A 17,127-nucleotide genomic window follows, 5' to 3' on the forward strand; every position below is an offset into this window, starting at 1 on the left:
TTTATTCCTCCTGTGTCTCTTTGAATACCCAGAGATTTTTTTTCAGTTTTTAAGGCGGTACTTTAGACAAAACTAGTATTATCGTGTGTTTTTTGAGCATGATGTGAACTCACAAAGCATGTTTTTAATGTTAATATGGAATATGGAATGTACAGTACAGCTTGAGCACCATTGGACCTTTTCTACAGTCAAACTGTGGAAAACCGACAGAATGTTGCAGAGGAATGAGCACTTTTATGGAAGGATAAGAGTAGGTTCGCCTCGAATTTGAAGTTTACTGCTTTTCACCCCATTACTGCAGGGGAATGAGCTGCAGGAGTATGGCAGAGGTGTTGGATGACAGGGCATTGAGGCAATTGTCAAGTTTTGTATCTCAACTTCTAACTCTGTTTTTTAAAACCAGCCAATAGGAGGGTTTCACATGAAGAAAAAAAAAACAAACTACCATGAAAATGTAAAATGGAGACAGGGCTGCAACTACAGCTCCAGTACAATTAGACATTTTCTTTAATGTGAAAAAAAAGATTTACTGGAAATCAAAACAATCTTCTTAAATAAAACATGTTGCCATCATGGTTTTTTTAGTGCAATATGTCTGTTCATACTTATGAATCTCTACAATTCATTTGTGGTTGTGTTTTAAATATATTCAGATATACTGCACACGTTCAGCTTTCAACTCAGTTTCACATTCAACTCAATTTCTGTTCCTCTTTCTGTCTGAGGTTTGTAGAGTGACATTACTATGCAAATATACAAAAGTCTTATTTATCTAGACCATGTCTGCAGAATCATTTAAACATCTAGTGAATCTGTATTTACTAGTTTATCAGTTTATCAGTTACAGGTACAGTAAATGGTACTTTGAGCTCACTGAAGAACATACAGTTCTGATTGTGCAATCGTGATGGTGTCATCAGCGAACTCCAAAGTTAGGAATCCAGTTCTGCACCCTGAAAAATACTAAAATGCCTGAAATAAGTGTTTATGCTTTGTTTGGAACATACTGTATGGAGTGCATGATTACTGACATGTATAATCCCCCTGTAGAATGATCTGTGTTGTGTACCCACAGAGGATTGTGTTTTTTCTTTAATTTGCATGATCTGAACACTTTGCTGATTGAAGAGATAATATTTTGTTCTTTCTTGATCTGGAGGAGATTGTTACTGGATGACATGGGAAGAAGAAGTGTGTTTAATAATACAGGTTTAGGTCTAGAGACATTCACCAACCATGCAGTTACATATGATATACAAGTACAGATTTACCAACCAGTAAAAAATTACTTTTTACCTCCAGTTAGCATATCAGTTTGTCTTAAGCTCAATCACTTTTGAAATGTGGGAACTACGGTATTACATCAAAATCCCATAATTTGTCTGCACCAAAATTCTGGCTCTACCTCGCCAGCGGCTCGTTCTCATTTCCAGTAGTAAGCTTTAAAGCCCGCATACATCTTTGTTCCTCTCAGTCAATAAAGATAGTCAGCTAGATGGATAGGCAGGCAGACCGACAGAGACTATACATATCTTTAGTCATAAAGGGAAGTTTAATAAAATTTGAAAAATTGAGCGCTGTCAGTTGCTAAACTTTTTCCGATAGGCTGGGAGGGGGGGCGTGGGGGTGGAGTTATTTCCCCGGTGAGCGACCTGCTGCTCTGGTTTGCTCTCTGGGCTCCAGAGGGGTGACCACACCGGCCTCCATTTATCATGCAGCAGGGTCTCCTTGCCCTGGACCGTGCCACTTCTACAGACTCCCAGCCTGGGGTGACTCTCAGCTGGGCCCCCAGGCTCAGACAGCTAGTGGGAGGTGACTAATTGCCTAGGCCATCCCCAGTCCTAGAGGTCAGCTTTGCCCTCAGCAGGTACCGGCAGTGTCCAGGAGGCAGCACAGGCCTGTCCCAGCTGTCTTTGAGCTGAACGCATGCAGCCTGAGAGGTAGAAAATGATTCCGTGTGTGTGTGTATGTTTTAGAGAGGAGGTGGAGATTAGCTGAGCTTGATTCTTTATAAAGTACTTTTGCCAGAGGGCAAAGGTCCCTGATATTAAAGGACCAAATGATGCTATTTGTTATGTTGGGAAGAGAAAAAAAAAATAGGAAGGAGAAGGTGGGTAGGTTGACGGATATAGAGATGGGGTGGGGGGGGGCAGAGCTGTTTGTTTTTTATTGCTTTTCCTTTTTTTATGTCCGGTTTGTTATCGATTGGGATTCCACGTGTGGAGAAAAAAAAAAAGTCAGGTTTGTATCAATAATTACAGCAATTAGTCACCCAGCTGCCCTGGGTGTTGTTAAAGTCAGGGGTTCGATTGATCCTGGCCGAACACCAGCTTTTGACCTGCTGACTGTCGGCGTTCAGCAAGGGAGTCCTGCTCATCACCCCAGCCCCCTGCCCAGCACGTTGACTCGGGTTCGACGTTGCCAGGTTACGGCCGAGCACCTCAATGTCTGATCAGCAATGTACAGTGTATCTCCTTGAGCCTTCCCCTTAGAAATGCTGCTCAGTTCCACTGTAGCCATAGATGTTTTTTCACGCATTATCCAATACATAACTTTAGTCATTTGCTGCTGAATACCATCAGAGTGTGGATGCTGGATATCTTACAGCATGCACTATGGTGTGGTGGTTTACTGATCAACAGATCCAAGTGTGTCAAAGTGAGAAGAAAACATAAAAAATGTTGTCAAAATCAGTAGAGCTTATCACAAAAAAGTCATTTTAAGGGGGATAAGTATGGAGTTAAGTAAAAACACACTATTGTGGACATTATTGTGCCAGCAGCCATATCACCCTGCAACTCACAACTGGCAACCCACTGAAGCTAAGCAGGTGTGAGCCTGGTCAGTACCTGGATGGGAGACCTCCTGGGAAAAACTAAAGTTGCTGCTGGAAGAGGTTTTAGTGGGGCCAGCAGGGGGCGCTCACCCTGTGGTCTATGTGGGTCCTAATGCCCCAGTATAGCGACGGGGACACTATACTGTAAACAGGTGTGGTCATTAAAAATCCCAGGGCGTTTCTCGAAAAGAGTAGGGGTGTAAACCCGGCGTCCTGGCCAAATTTCCCATTGGCCCTTACCAATCATGGCCTCCTAATAATCCCCATCTTTGAATTGGCTTCATTACTCTGCTCTCCTCCCCACTGATAGCTGATGTGTGGTGAGCCTTCTGGCGCACTATGGCTGCCGTCGCATCATCCAGGAGGGGAGTCCCCATTACCTGTAAAGCGCTTTGAGTGGAGTGTCCAGAAAAGCGCTATGTAAGTGTAAGCAATTATTATAATTATTATTATTATTAAGCAGCATAGTCTGTGCTGGCTCGCAGATTAAAAAGATAGGGTCAGGACATGGAGAGTGCTAAACACCCCGATGACAAAGTATAACACAAGCACGTGTCATCCTTTTCACCCTGAAAAACTAATTTGTCTTATGAAGGAAGCATTCAATAACTATTGCCACTGTGTCCACCAAAACCCCACTGAACAATATGATCTACAGAGAAGGAGCATAAGGCTGTCATACACTGGGGGTCAATCTGCCCATTGTTGGCACACGCCAGGGTCTCTGCACTCTGAGCCTGCAGCATTAACAATGCCTTTCATTCCCACCTACTGGGTCAAACTACATTTTTCTATGCTGGTGGAAAAAAGAAGGGTAGCCCTGTGACCCCTAACCGCTGGCAAAGATGACCCCTCTTAACCCCTGACCTCTTCTCTTTTGTGTCAGGTGCCAACCCCCTGCTGCCCAATGAGATAGGGCACACGCCACCCGCCTACGCCAAGGAGGGGGAGATGGCAAAGCTGCTGAAGGACTGGGAAGGCAAGGTAGGCTGGAAACATCACGAACAGGCAGCTGCCCAGGAAGAAAAGACCAGCGAGGGCATCTTGACAGACTGAAGTAAAAGTCAGCTGCTGAATTTACTCGCCAAAACGGCGTAAAAAGCTGAAGGATCAAGAGCCGTATCTGGGGCCTTCAGGCTGTGGAACGGTTTCCTGATACCCCTGCCGATAACCAAACTGTTTTCCTTTCATTTAGGAAATGATTGAAAGTTGTGCCTTACAGACTGTCAGAGATTTTAATTTGATAACATTTTTCACTAAAAAGGTTATCTCTGTCCCTTGATTGTCTATGGCCAAGTTACCTCAAAGGTGCCATCATGGCTATATTATATTTATCTTTTCGGCTATAAACTTGCACCGTCTTTATTCCCTTTCGCTCCGGGATGTGTTCAGGACGACACGTTTCGAGAGACCTCAGGTTAACATCCTGTGAAGAGGCTTTGGAGTTTTAGACTAATTCCTTTTTCCCCCCCAGCGCCTAAAAGAACAATTCCTACTGTGGTATTTCTTTTAAAAAATAGTAGTTTCCTTTTAAAAGGGAAAGTTCATGATGCAGAACATCCCCTACAATTACTGAATGTAACAGGGAGGGACCAGCTCTCCAGTCACACCTGTCTCCAAGCTTCAGCGAGTTCATAGAAAGACCTGAGTGACCTGCTTCAGCTGCAGGAAAGGATGAAAGAAGAAAATGAAAGAGACACAATAGACCAGACACAGGATCAAATAAAATGAAAACCAAAATATGAATAATTTCATAGCTGATTAACAATTAATACAAAAAAATAGTAGATTAAATGTTAATCTGCTAAATGTGGATAAAACTAAGGAAGGATTGTAAAATTGTAAAATGTGAGTGCACAAAAAATAGTAACTCTGAAAGTAAGAGATAGATGAAGAAAAGTCAGGACATTTAAGCAAAAAAAAAAGAAAATGCATCATTCTTCTAGATACAAGAGAGCAGTCAGTTGTTAAATTCGATGTTCGACACGTTTCAGCTCTACGGTACGTTCCTTGTTCTTTCAAAAGTTGGGCAGAAAACGGCGAGTTTTCTGGGCCCCTGAGGCAGGATGTGTGAATAGACAGAGGCTGAGAGGCAGGCCTGTGCTTTCCTACCCATAGCAGGTCTCTGGGGCCGAGCGCAGAAACATTATTGCTTCATATGAAGCAGGGGGCTGGATGGATGAGTCCTTGTAGGGAGAGACGAATGGCACCATTAGAAAATTGCATTTCCAGCCAATTTATTGTCTTATTTCTGTCAGGGCCAGGATCCTAACAGGGAAAACTGCACCAGGGTCTGCCGCCAGTGAGGGCTGACGACGGTCTCGTCTTTATTTCCGCTATTTTTCTTACTTTTCTGTGGATTCCTGTTTCTGTCAAGGCATTGTGAAGCGGAGCTGGATGTGCTTTTCAAGACCAGAGTGTAATAAGGGGAATGGGTGGGAGTACAGCATCTGGTCCTTTGGCTGTGATTTACCGCTTTCTATCGATTAACATCAACGGCTGTAGTTTTCTTAGGCTGTTTTCTCTGAAGTTTGTTAAGCGTTGCGTCCCACAAGTGTGGCATGAAGACTTTCAGAATGGCTTTCCTTTAGACTGTAAAGATTCAAACAGTTGCAGATTGGAGTTGACATTCTACCGTATATTGTTTATTAAATGCACATTTATTAGGTATGCAGCACTTAAAATCCTATTTACTGTATTTACATTTGACTTAACAGAAAGGGCCTGGAGAACTGGAAAAAAATGGAAACATTGCTGTATTTATTGAATAACAGAGAGCTGCACTATTTTTCATTTCCCTGTATTTAAATGGTTACAGTCCTGCCCCAGCATGTTGAGTTGAGAGTTATATTTAATAATGTGTATTAGAGGAGGTGATGCCAATTAAGGAATGGAATAGAACCCTTTTGGGCATTCTTGAGTTGTAATCTAAATAGTTATAAACCCCTGGGGGAGTGCAAAACTATTTCTCTTCGTCTTCAGTGTACTGGTTCCCAGCTCTCACACCGGTAACACATGCAGTATTGCTTTCCAGATTGTGAACTGTAAGATCCAGGCTGTTTGTCTTTCAAGTGCTATAACCCGTACAGAGGGGCCCCAACTAGCACTTCCTAGCCCTGTAGCTCTCGGAAGTAGGCCGCTGTTCCTGTCAGCCCTATGATTCCAGCAGGTTGGGGCTATATTAAGTTGTCAGAGGCCCGAAGCCTGTGTGTCCATGTGAAACCGGGGCAGCCCTGGAGGTGCTGGGATTGTGAGCGGTGGAGAGGAAGTGAGTAGCAGCCCTGACAGTCTCCGCCCCCCCACAGTTTCAGGAGGCTCAGCAGCGGCGGGAAGCCGAGGAGCGGAGACGGTTCCCCCTGGAGCGGAGACTGAGAGAGCACATCATTGGACAGGAAGGGGCCATCAACACTGTTGCCGCAGGTACCGTCAAGGCGCCGCGCTCACTGTGTTTACAGGCCTCAGCCATGAGAAACCCTGTATAAAACAGGGCTTGACTGCAACGAGCCTTCCCATCTGCGGACTTTTGTAGCCCTCTGTTCTTAATACAAGCTGCATTGCTGCCTTGCGCCAAATGGTTTCCTGTCTTCCCATTAATTAGTGCCATTTTGTTGGTAGCGGTAGTGGATTTGGACTACCTCTCCTGGGCCTCGATTCAGGCCTTCACATAGCCAATCGGGTTAGCTGGACATGTGGCCGTTGAGCCACTTGCCTACTCTGTGTGTCTGACAGAGCCACCTCAGGCTCTGCCGTAAGCTCCAAGTTGCAGGGCTCTCAGTTGTCACCTCCCATCCATCTTTTTCTTTTGTGTCTGAGGGCCTGGAGGCTCACATTGCAGGTCAGATAAACTATTACGTGCCTCAGGCTTTCCCTACAAAAAGCTGGGTGTAACAAGCTGCTGCAGTGTTCTTTATTTCCCTACACACGCTGCAAGAACCTAGCATGCAGTTGCATTGTGCCGTATGCAATACAAAATGAAACAAAATGTTTCTACAGACACTCAGTATTGATTTAATATTCCTTTTGTCATTTCAGTTTCAAACCCGGGGAGAGTGTTGCTCTTACACTGTAAAGACAGATATCAAACTAAAGACAAAGCAACGAAATCCATGATCGTTTTTATTTTTTTACCAGAGCTATGTAGCCTCATTTGTTTATCCTGGCAGTTAATATTTTTCTCTTACAGAGTTCTTATTTTCCCCACTTATCATTCGAATTTTAGCTACACTGCCCTACCTGATTTTTAGTGTTCAATGTTTTGGATGAGAAACTTGTTTTATATTTGGTGTGTAAATTTATACATTGACAGGGGTTATTTTTTTCAAAATCTAAGCCCTGAGTTATCCAGCAGTTGTTGGTAAGCCTTGATAATGAGTATATCTGAGATAGGAATTCACCCCCAAGAGGTAACGTCTGAGTTCAACCCCTGTTCTGTGCGATGGAAAGAAAAGTCTTCAGCAGGCATTTGGCAGAGCATTGCTCTGATGAGGGAAATAAAAAAAATTACACATGTCAGGGAGGCACTGATACAATCCACACACTGATTGAACGCTGTTTTCTATCCAGCGTTATTTGTCCAATGACTTCAACTCTTCTTGACAAGTTGGCAAGTGCTCTCTTGGATATGATGGTCAGTATGATCCCTTTCCCAGTCATATATCTCAGGACAAGACCCACAGTCCAATGTGTTAAAACACTTAGGAGGAAGTGACCTTTTAGGATGCAGTCATAGAAAGACATGTACATAATCAAAAAATATGCCAGCCTCTTGCACAATTGCAAACCGGCTTTGCCAAAAGCTATTTGTCTTTCATTCCTGAACCCCTCTTCAGCTCTCCATTCCTCTTCCTTCCCCGGTTTCTCTCTCTGTCTCTTTCATTCTCCGTGGCCAGCCAACGTTCTTAAAGGTTAACCACTGACTTCACTCACCAGCCGGGAGAGAGTGGCTGATCTGGGCAGGCTGTGCCAGCTAATTGGCTAATTGTGATTAATGGGTACTCCCTAAGTGTGACACAGGTGGCAGTGTCTGCGTGCATTACAGCTGGCTGCTGTGCTGGGGCTGAGAGCTGCTTTCTAATTGAATTATGGGGAGAAAGCGCTTTCTTTCTCTCTCTCTCCCTCTTTCCCTCTAGCCTTCTTCTGTCCCCCAGTTAAAGAGACAGAGGCTGATTCCTTGTGCCTGCAGATAAGGGCTGACCTTTATACCGCTTTTCCAAAGGGCTTCATTACCCAAAGAGCTCTATCTTACATATTAGTGCTGCGGCCCGTAGCACTGGTTAGGGACGTAGTGCTCACTTTACGGGCAAATACAGAGAAATACTGTATATGAGAGTTCGGTCACACTACCGATCAGAAGTTTTTACACTGTAGGCATCAAGGCCCAAACAATTTCTTAATCGTTATGTGTTTCAGGAAAACATTCATCTTTATTCAACTGAAGATACTAAAAGCTAAGAATGAAAAGTTTCTGCAGCCTCACTTGCCAGATGTACACCACTTCCTTTTCTCAATCATAGGATAATTATGATTATTATTAAGTTGAATGGATTCCCAAGCTTTCATGATCAACGTTTCTCCTTCTCCAATTTAAAAATCCAGAGATCCCTGTTTTTATCGCCTTTGGAACGTCCGCTGTCCATTTTGAAGACACTAGACCCGAGGTCCACATTTTGGACCTCGCATCATGTTCTGTGATGAAATGTGTGGCCACAGCTAATGTGCTCGTTGAGGACCTGGCTGAGGAAACATGGTCTCTTCCACAGAGACATTGACCACAGACATCAGACGTCAAACCTCTCTGATACTTATTCTTCTTTCTCATTAGTTTCATCACACTGTCAGGGAGGATAAATATTATGAGGTGCTGCATAAGGAACGCTGAGAGATTAATTTCCTCATAGTCTTGTCAGAAGATTTCAACTGAACGATTACCTTGTGTATGAAACCTGCCTTATTCCTGTAGGGCCCAGCTTTGTATACGGGGCTGTGGGGGTATCTTGTATATTTTGTTGACTGCAAGAGCAGAAATAAATTAAACCGTCTCTTTTCTCATATAACGTGAAACTGACGTGTTTGGAGTCTTAAACACAAAATTTTAATAATTTTTTTCTCATCGTTTAGGCTCAATATGCATGGTTTGTGTTTCCTTTAATTCGTTCCCAAGAATATTGTTGGATTTTTTTCATAAAACAAGGCGGAGTTAATGGAACACTGCATGCATGTTGTGACGTTCACTTCTTACTCATTAGTTAGGTATTTGCGAAGCCTAGTCTCTTTTAAATAACATCAAATTGTTCTCTTTTTTGTTTGAGTTCTTGCTTGTGAGAGCTGAATCTGAGAGCCTCCTACTCCTGAAAAGATTGAGTTGTAATCCGTTCTTGGCATATACATTTTTCATTTAATAACCACTGCAGAAGCTGCAGGCACATGGTTTTATTAAGGTTTTAGAATTTTGTAGTAGAAGTAGAGAATTTAACAGAAAGATCCCTTCATATAAATATTCCCTTGGTAACTCGAGAGAAAGGGAAGTCAGTTTTGTACAACAAAACAAGGGCTAAAATTTAGAAGAACACAACGTGGTTGTAGCATTTGCTTCCTAAATGTAGTTTCTGCATAGCAACATATAAAGTGTATTGGTCTTCGGGGAGTTTGGGGTTTTCTCTACATGTTGATCGTGAGGGATGTTCTCTGGTCTTCGGTAGCTCTGTCCTGCACTGGGCTGTGCTGAGGTCTCAGGGGTGGGCGCCAGTGTCAGAACCAAGGAACTGGCTGCTGATTCAACCCCAGCAACAAGCTCAGCGTGCATGAGAGAGAGGAGAGGCCGGCACAGAAACCGATTTGACAAATGGGCAGTTATTGCTGTCGCAAATTGTCCGAAAGCAATTTCAGCCACATCACTCGCTGATAAAGGCTGAGCTTATTGATTCCTGTGAAGTAATACAGTGAATATATCAGCCAGGTCTGAGAAATGATCAGCAGCACCTTTTACAAGCTCTGGGAAATGGCCGGCATGCAGTGGGGGACTTGGACACAGAGGGGAGGTTTATTAGTGAAGACGTAGATACCACTGTTTTGGCATGTGAGTTTTCTTTTTTCTTCATCTGCCCCTTCACTGCTAATCAGCGAACTTTTCTCAATACAGCCCCATCATCTCTTCGCTACTGCTCTATCTACAGCCGTGCTGAGTATCAAGAGTTTCAGATCGCATTGTAAGCCCAGTCTAAGGCTTAGAGACCATCATCAAGTTATTTAAGACAGCTTTAAACAGCTACCATTTCACACTTCAATGCAAGGCTTAATCACTCCAGTTTTTCAAAGGACCAATTAATACCATCCTTTTCCGGTTAATTCATGTGTTTCCCGCACTGGTCCTGGAGAGCAACAAGGTGGTCCTCTGCTTTTCAGTTCAGTTGTGGTTTTCATTCGCTTCATTGAACCAGTTATTGACTTAATTAGCCGAGATTAATGGGAAGTTTAGCCACTGATCGGAGAGACCTGGAAAGCCAGAAAGCTGGTGGACCAGCCTGGGAGACTGCTGTTTTAATCCCTGTGTCACCTTCAGTTTCATTCATCCTCTTGAGATTCCCTTTTCTGCTAAGATTAGTAATAACACATTTTATGTGTAATTAAAAATCAGCTCTTAAAACATCCCCACCATACATGCTTTTACTCCACCACAGGAGTCTTTTCCAAAATCAGTTTGTTAGGTTTGTTTTACATGGAACATAACAGTCAAATCAGCAGCAATAGCAGAACAGAGAGTACTGTGAACTATTATTCACATATGGTCTTCTGAATACCTACTCTTATGGAGAGAAGAAATGATTTTTTTATGATGTCAGCCATTGTAAAAGGAGGATTTTTTTCTTACCGTTTGAAGGCAGACAAGAATGGCTGATTGATCTTCATTTACCTTACTGTGGCTAAAAGTTATTGAAGACCATTATCCTATTGTAATTTTATTAAGTGTCCTTTGCCCCAGGAGAGGTAAATTGAGTTTGAATAGACAGCAGTTTGGAGGGGTGTATCAGAGGTCTTCCCAACCATAAAACCACAACCATCCCCTTCCCCCAAAACAGCACATCTCTAAACAGCCCCTGTAAAAACTGCCTCCTGATTAGTGGTGATTTAAAATTAAAGCAAGCTCACAGCAGGTCTGGTAGGTTGAAAAGTAGAAAACACCTTTTCTCCAATGAAGCTAAACAAGCTGAACTCATTTCCAGCATCAGAACCAGTTTCTGTAGTGACTGACAGACAGCACCAAAAATAAGCACAGAAATTAAGCTAAAAGCACTCTGGAAGATTTAAATCTAGTTACTGTTCATATCTGTATCTAATGGATATGTTATATGTTAATACTGTTCTGAACTGTATTTTTATTGGGATTACAATAAAAAAAGATGTGAGTTTAGACCAAATAACTGAGAATAAACATATGTAATTCATGGTACTTGAGTAAGACTGGGTACAGTATGTGAAACTCACGTGTGAAGATCTTTAGTAGGAATTCCAGTACTTCTATATTCCCAGTAAGGGCTTTTTGTATCCAACACAGTTGAATTACCTTCATAACTGACTCTACACAGAAAGGTAAGTTCCGGAAGTGTAGGCATACCTTTCTTTTAGAAATCAGGTCCCAAAGCAGGTGATTACTTGTTTCACGGGTGGTTATCTTGTGATTCAGCTGTCCTCCAACAACACTGCATTTTACTGAAGGAGGTTGCTAGAATCAAGTATTCTGGGGTCCCCTGGGTGCTGCTGTGGTGTGATAAATAAAAATCTTAGAGTTACATTCAGTTCAGCAACATTATGAAAAAATATTATTGCCCACAGTACAGAAAGTAGCCCGCAGCATTCAGAGATTTATCTTTATAACAAATAACAGAATGAAAACGCAGAAAAAATGCTGTTGTGTGCCCTGCTGTCTGCTCAGAGTGCTATATCTCCTGTTTCTAAACGTGAAGATACTTAATATGACTTCTTTCTGTCATTTTGATTTTTTTCTCAGGATAATAAAAATCCTTTCATATCGAGAATATAAAATCTTACAGCATAAGATTGTCTGTTACCAACTCTTGTCCTAACGCATTTTGCTGCATTAGTCTCATGTGTACATATGTTTCTTTTTGGTGCCATGTTTCGAAGTTAAATAGCTTAAAGATTCATTTAGTTTTGTGTCCAGCAAGACGTTTCATTTATTGTTGAAACTGCCTGCATATTTTGCAAAAATGTATCTTGCATAAAACTAATTTTCCAATTTGCTACACACACTTCATCATTTGTTGGGATTGTTCAGTGACATTTTTTAACAGTTCAAGAGGGTCTCAGCTGTACTTTCTTAATAGCCCTGGAACACTATTGAGCTTTAATGTTGTTATTATATACGTTGAAACATGTTTGTCCCGTTCTTTTTTGTGAGAACGTTAATAAAATCTTTAAGGGGGAAAAAACTACACATCCCATGATCAACAACTGAGCCATCTCGGCAGCTTTGAGTGAACCCATCTTCCTGGTGCAATTTTAATGCCCACAGACGGTGTGAAAAGTTATTTTGAGCCGTTTATATATAGAAATGTGACAGCTTTTTAAGTTCATTTCTTTTGTAAGATGCCTCATATTGGCCTACTGAAACGGCCTTTCACTTCTCATTACACAAAACAGACGATTTGTCTTTAAAATAAATAAGTAAATAAGGAAATATAAATAAATAAAGCCCTTCTTGGCAGCCACACATGCCTAAGTGCCTCTGATTTTATTTCTTTTTGGGTTTTTGTGTTTCGCCCCGCCCTCTGCCATCGCAGGCCTGCGCTGCTTTCTCTCTCTTTTTTTTTCGAGCTGGTTGCCAGGGCAACCTGGCGTTATCCGAACCCTTTTCCCCGGGCTGCTCTCCTGGATCCATGCTAACTCGATTTGGTTTCTCCAGCGCCGGGATGGCTAATGAAATTACGCGGGGCTAATGGTCCGAATGACTGAGAGTGGAGGCTGAAAGCAGTCAGAACATCGTGTAGAGTCTGCGATAATTATCCGCGCTCCTGTGTCATTGATGTATTCAGTTTGCAGAGGTCTTTTTTTTTTTTTCCACTGCCTGTTCCTGAGCCTCTGTCTCTTTCCACCTTTTTTCCCGGCAGCAATTCGGAGGAAGGAAAATGGCTGGTACGACGAAGAGCATCCCCTTGTCTTCCTCTTCCTGGGCTCATCTGGAATTGGTAAAAGAGTCCACAGGCCGCATGCCTGCCCTTTTTGAATCGGCTTTCACTAAGTGTTCACTACATTTATGTTCAGTTTCTGATTACAACCTCTTCCTCCTTTCTTGGTAATTACCGTGTCTCTCATAACAAAAGCCTCTAGAGGAACAATCGGTGCCACCAAACCAAAAGGTCAGAACAGCCGACAGCACATGAATTCATTGTGCAGTCAATCCATATGTGAGTCCTCATGTGAAGCCAAGGCCTATGCTGTACTTTCAACCCAATGGAACTGGTCCCAGTGCACAATCGTGGAGTTCGTTCTGGCCAGTCTCCAGCTTTGCTGAATGCCTAGTAAATAGGCAGACTAATTGAGTCCAGTTGCTTTTCCCTTCCTGCACAACAAGACTATCTGTGCACTTTAGGTTTGCAAACTCAGGTGTTGTATTTCGTTTTCATTGGCTCCACGATATACAAGTCTGAGCCACGATGGCCGCCATAATAACGACCAGAGTAAATTAGTCCAGTTTAAAAAACAGTGACTTTGAATAGTTACAGTTGTTCATCTTTGAGATGAGATTGCTGCAGAAATACGGCCCAAAATGCACAGCTAACACGGGAGCTGACAGGCAGATATTGCAGACAGAAAGACCTGCACACCTCCACAGGGGGTTAATTGTTTCCCCTGCCTGTTAAGTTGTTTGTTTGTACGATAAAGTGTGAAAATTTATGGAAATTGCCTGGCTTTCATATTCTTCTAGCCTGCAGCGACATACAAGCAGCCTGCCAGAGGACATGAATATTTAACAGCTGAGCAACAAGTCCCCCTCTTATCCTATATGTATATTAAAATTTATAAAGGGAATATTTTACATCTACTGTACTGAGTGAATATGTGAGGAAGGAGCTGGCAGAGAGTTCGTTCTGCTTGTACACCTAGAGGAAAACAAAGCCACATCCAGTCAGCTGTGAACCAGCTGGATTTCATGTGACCAGGAAAGAGAAGGAAAAGCACTGAAGTTCCTGCAGTCATAATAGTGTCTATAGTAGTAATTTTAGTGTTGATGTTTGGAACAGCTCTGAAGAATTGATGTTTTTTAATATTCATCTCTTCCGTTAAATGGGTAAATGTAGGATAATCATGCAGAAAACAGGGGAGCTGTATGGATTGTTATAAACCAAATGGCAATAGAGCAAGAGTACTGTCCAGGTCCTCTGTTAAACTTAATGTTCAAGGTAAAAATTAAAATTAAATTATTCTGAAAGCACAGGCTTTAGTGGTCAAATCAGTGCTCCAAAATATGAATGGTTTGTTAACCTGTTTTAGAGGCTATGTTTTAAAGAAAATTGGCTGATGATAATAATGATCATCATCGTCATCCTTAATAGAAATCATGAGAGATGTTCAATAGATAGTTCAGCCATTTTAAGTATCAGTCCCATTCACACAGTACATTGTATATTTCTTTCACAGTACATGTTACTGGTTATTGTAAGAACACCTGAACTACATCCATCAACACAACACAGAATGTGGTATTAAAGCACACTGTAAATGCTTCCTTCTGTTTTTCTCCTGCACAGGTAAAACAGAGCTAGCCAAACAAGTGGCCCGATACATGCACAAAGACGTCAAGAAGGTACAGCTTACCAGGGTGTTTTATGTGCTGCTGTTTTTGACACACTTCTGTTTTTCTGTGGTACCTGAGAAGTAGAAGGACAGGTGTCAGCCAGAAATCCATCCGGCATGAGTGATTATCTTAAGAAACCCTGCTCTTCACACCCAGTTCATGATGTGATACCAAAACATTCTAAACCTGTAAATTTACAGGGGCATTGTAACTTCATGTGCTGCATTTTTCATGTGGCAAAATTGTTTCATAGGAATCACATTGTTATCCACTGCTCAGCTCTCAAGTAGTTTCCCCTGTTTGTTAATTTTCAAAACGTTTTGCACCCTTGAAAAAAAAAAAGCTTTAGTTTTTAAATCTTGTGTTTGTTGGTGTTGATGCATTTAATCCCATCTTTATTTTCAGGGTTTCATCCGAATGGACATGTCAGAGTTTCAAGAGAAACATGAGGTAAAAGGACAAAATTGACTTAAAAAAAAAACACTTCTGTGGAGCTGCCTAAATCTGGAACTTCTCTCCATTTCTGCTGGCTAGTGTTTACTGGACCTCTCTCATTATTTAGACTATAGTCATAAAACACTTAACTTTCATACCAAATAGAGACTAATATTTTGTCCTGAATGAAAAAGAAAATAAATCATGTATCTATAGCAGCATTACATATTTCTCTGTAGCATTACAAACCTGTTTTTACCTTTTATTTTTAAATATGCAGCTAACCTTGTGTGCCAAACAACTGTTGTCCACCTGAAGCTGACTCCATCTTTTTTTCCCCCTTTATCTCTCTCTGCCTCCTAGGTGGCCAAGTTCATAGGCTCTCCCCCCGGCTATGTGGGCCATGAGGAAGGTGGTCAGCTGACCAAGCAGCTCAAGCAGTGTCCCAATGCGGTGGTGCTGTTTGACGAGGTGGACAAAGCCCATCCTGATGTGCTCACCATCATGCTGCAGCTCTTTGATGAGGTATCATACCCAGTTTCCTCTTGGGTAGAAAACTCACCTGTTCAGTACATTTTATATTTTATCCCAGTCTGAGTAGATATTCATAGGCATTCATTTTTCTAAAACTGTTGACATATGTGTAACATACTATACATTGATGAAAAGATTATAAAAAGCTAGTGTTAGGCTGTGAATCTAAATTCGCAATGAGACTTTTCCCTAGTTTGTAAGAATGCCTTACAGGTGTGTTAAAGATTCCTTTGAGGTGTGATGAGCCTCATAGGGTGCTGCACTTTTCATTGGGCTGATACAGTGTGGTGCACCTAAACACAGCACATAGTGCAACAGAGAAAGTATTGCGTCAGTCGCTGAGCACTTATGGACTTTCAGCACCAATAAAGCTGAACAAAGAGATTCAAGTGAAGTCATTCACAAACTGATTATTAATATAATAATATTAAATTACTGGTCATTTTAAATCTGGAACAAGAGGCACATCCAGAGACTTTGGGTTTTGCTGTTTGCTTTTTGACTGTATGTAATATACTGTGCTGGATGCATGTCATACAGTGGGTGCACATCATAAAAAGGCATGTTCAATTTCATTGCTCAGTCATGCGCACAGTTTATTCTGGGTTCACGCAAAACACGGGTTGCATTTGAGAAAATGGAAAACTATAGTAAGGCGGAGGAGGATGGGCTTTTCTGAGCAGTCATAAAATGACAGACCAGTCTCCAGTTTCTCTAGCGTGCGTTTGTCCTTGGAGATTGCTTCCTTAATAACAGAGCATCTGAAGGATTAATATCACCTCCTCTTCCTTTAAAGGTTGTGCATAGATCTTAAAAATCTGAGGCAATGGAAAATCGATAGCTAAGCGGCAAGAGCTCCAGACAGTACCCTGGCTTTCTGCTAATCAGAGGCACTCAGAGAAGAAGCATCGTGGACGCCAAATCACCAGTGCTGTTTTATGGTGCCCTCAGCTATGCCCACACGAGGAGACAAGATTTCACATAAAATATAGGAATCCTGTCACTTATTTCATTTGACTTATTTTGGAAGTAGAAATTTCTCTCACAATGTATGTTATGTTCTTTTCACTAGGTCACAGTGGTTTAGAGTGCCCTGCATTCTGCAGCATAATCAAAGAAGTCTGATTCATTCCTTGAGCACTACAAACATCCTCACAGCTTATCCTTCATCTGAACGCCAGTTGTACAGATACCGAATCCCAATATCTCACAATTGATTCTGTCCTTTTGCTTTTTTCCTTCAGTTTTTGGGTTGTGTTCTCTTTACTGTGCTAATACACTTCAGAGCCACATAAAAAAAATCTACGCTCTGTACGTTTTTCCTGAAAGGGAAGGCTGACCGATGGGAAAGGGAAGACAATTGAATGCAAAGACGCTATCTTCATTATGACATCCAACGTGGCGAGCGATGAGATTGCCCACCATGCTCTGCAGCTCAGACGTGAAGCCCAGGAAGTGAGCCGAAGGAGGCTTGCAGGGAATCTTGGTGAGATCTTAACCCGTAATAACA

At 42.0% G+C, this 17,127-nt stretch overlaps 1 protein-coding gene across 2 annotated transcripts in view; it reads left to right on the forward strand.

Moving 5' to 3' along the window:
* The window catches only part of clpb (ClpB family mitochondrial disaggregase), a 47,344-nt gene that overhangs the window by 25,758 nt on the left and 4,459 nt on the right, over nucleotides 1-17,127 (forward strand). For both annotated transcript variants that reach the window (XM_015341591.2, XM_006627842.3), the window contains 7 exons: nucleotides 3,723-3,820; nucleotides 6,142-6,256; nucleotides 12,961-13,038; nucleotides 14,602-14,657; nucleotides 15,054-15,098; nucleotides 15,447-15,608; nucleotides 16,947-17,103. In XM_015341591.2, coding sequence (XP_015197077.1) covers nucleotides 3,723-3,820; nucleotides 6,142-6,256; nucleotides 12,961-13,038; nucleotides 14,602-14,657; nucleotides 15,054-15,098; nucleotides 15,447-15,608; nucleotides 16,947-17,103 — 711 coding nt within the window. The remainder of the gene's footprint in view (nucleotides 1-3,722; nucleotides 3,821-6,141; nucleotides 6,257-12,960; nucleotides 13,039-14,601; nucleotides 14,658-15,053; nucleotides 15,099-15,446; nucleotides 15,609-16,946; nucleotides 17,104-17,127) is intronic.

Source organism: Lepisosteus oculatus, chromosome 5 (genome assembly GCF_040954835.1).
Source record: "Lepisosteus oculatus isolate fLepOcu1 chromosome 5, fLepOcu1.hap2, whole genome shotgun sequence".
Lineage (NCBI taxonomy): Eukaryota > Metazoa > Chordata > Actinopteri > Semionotiformes > Lepisosteidae > Lepisosteus > Lepisosteus oculatus.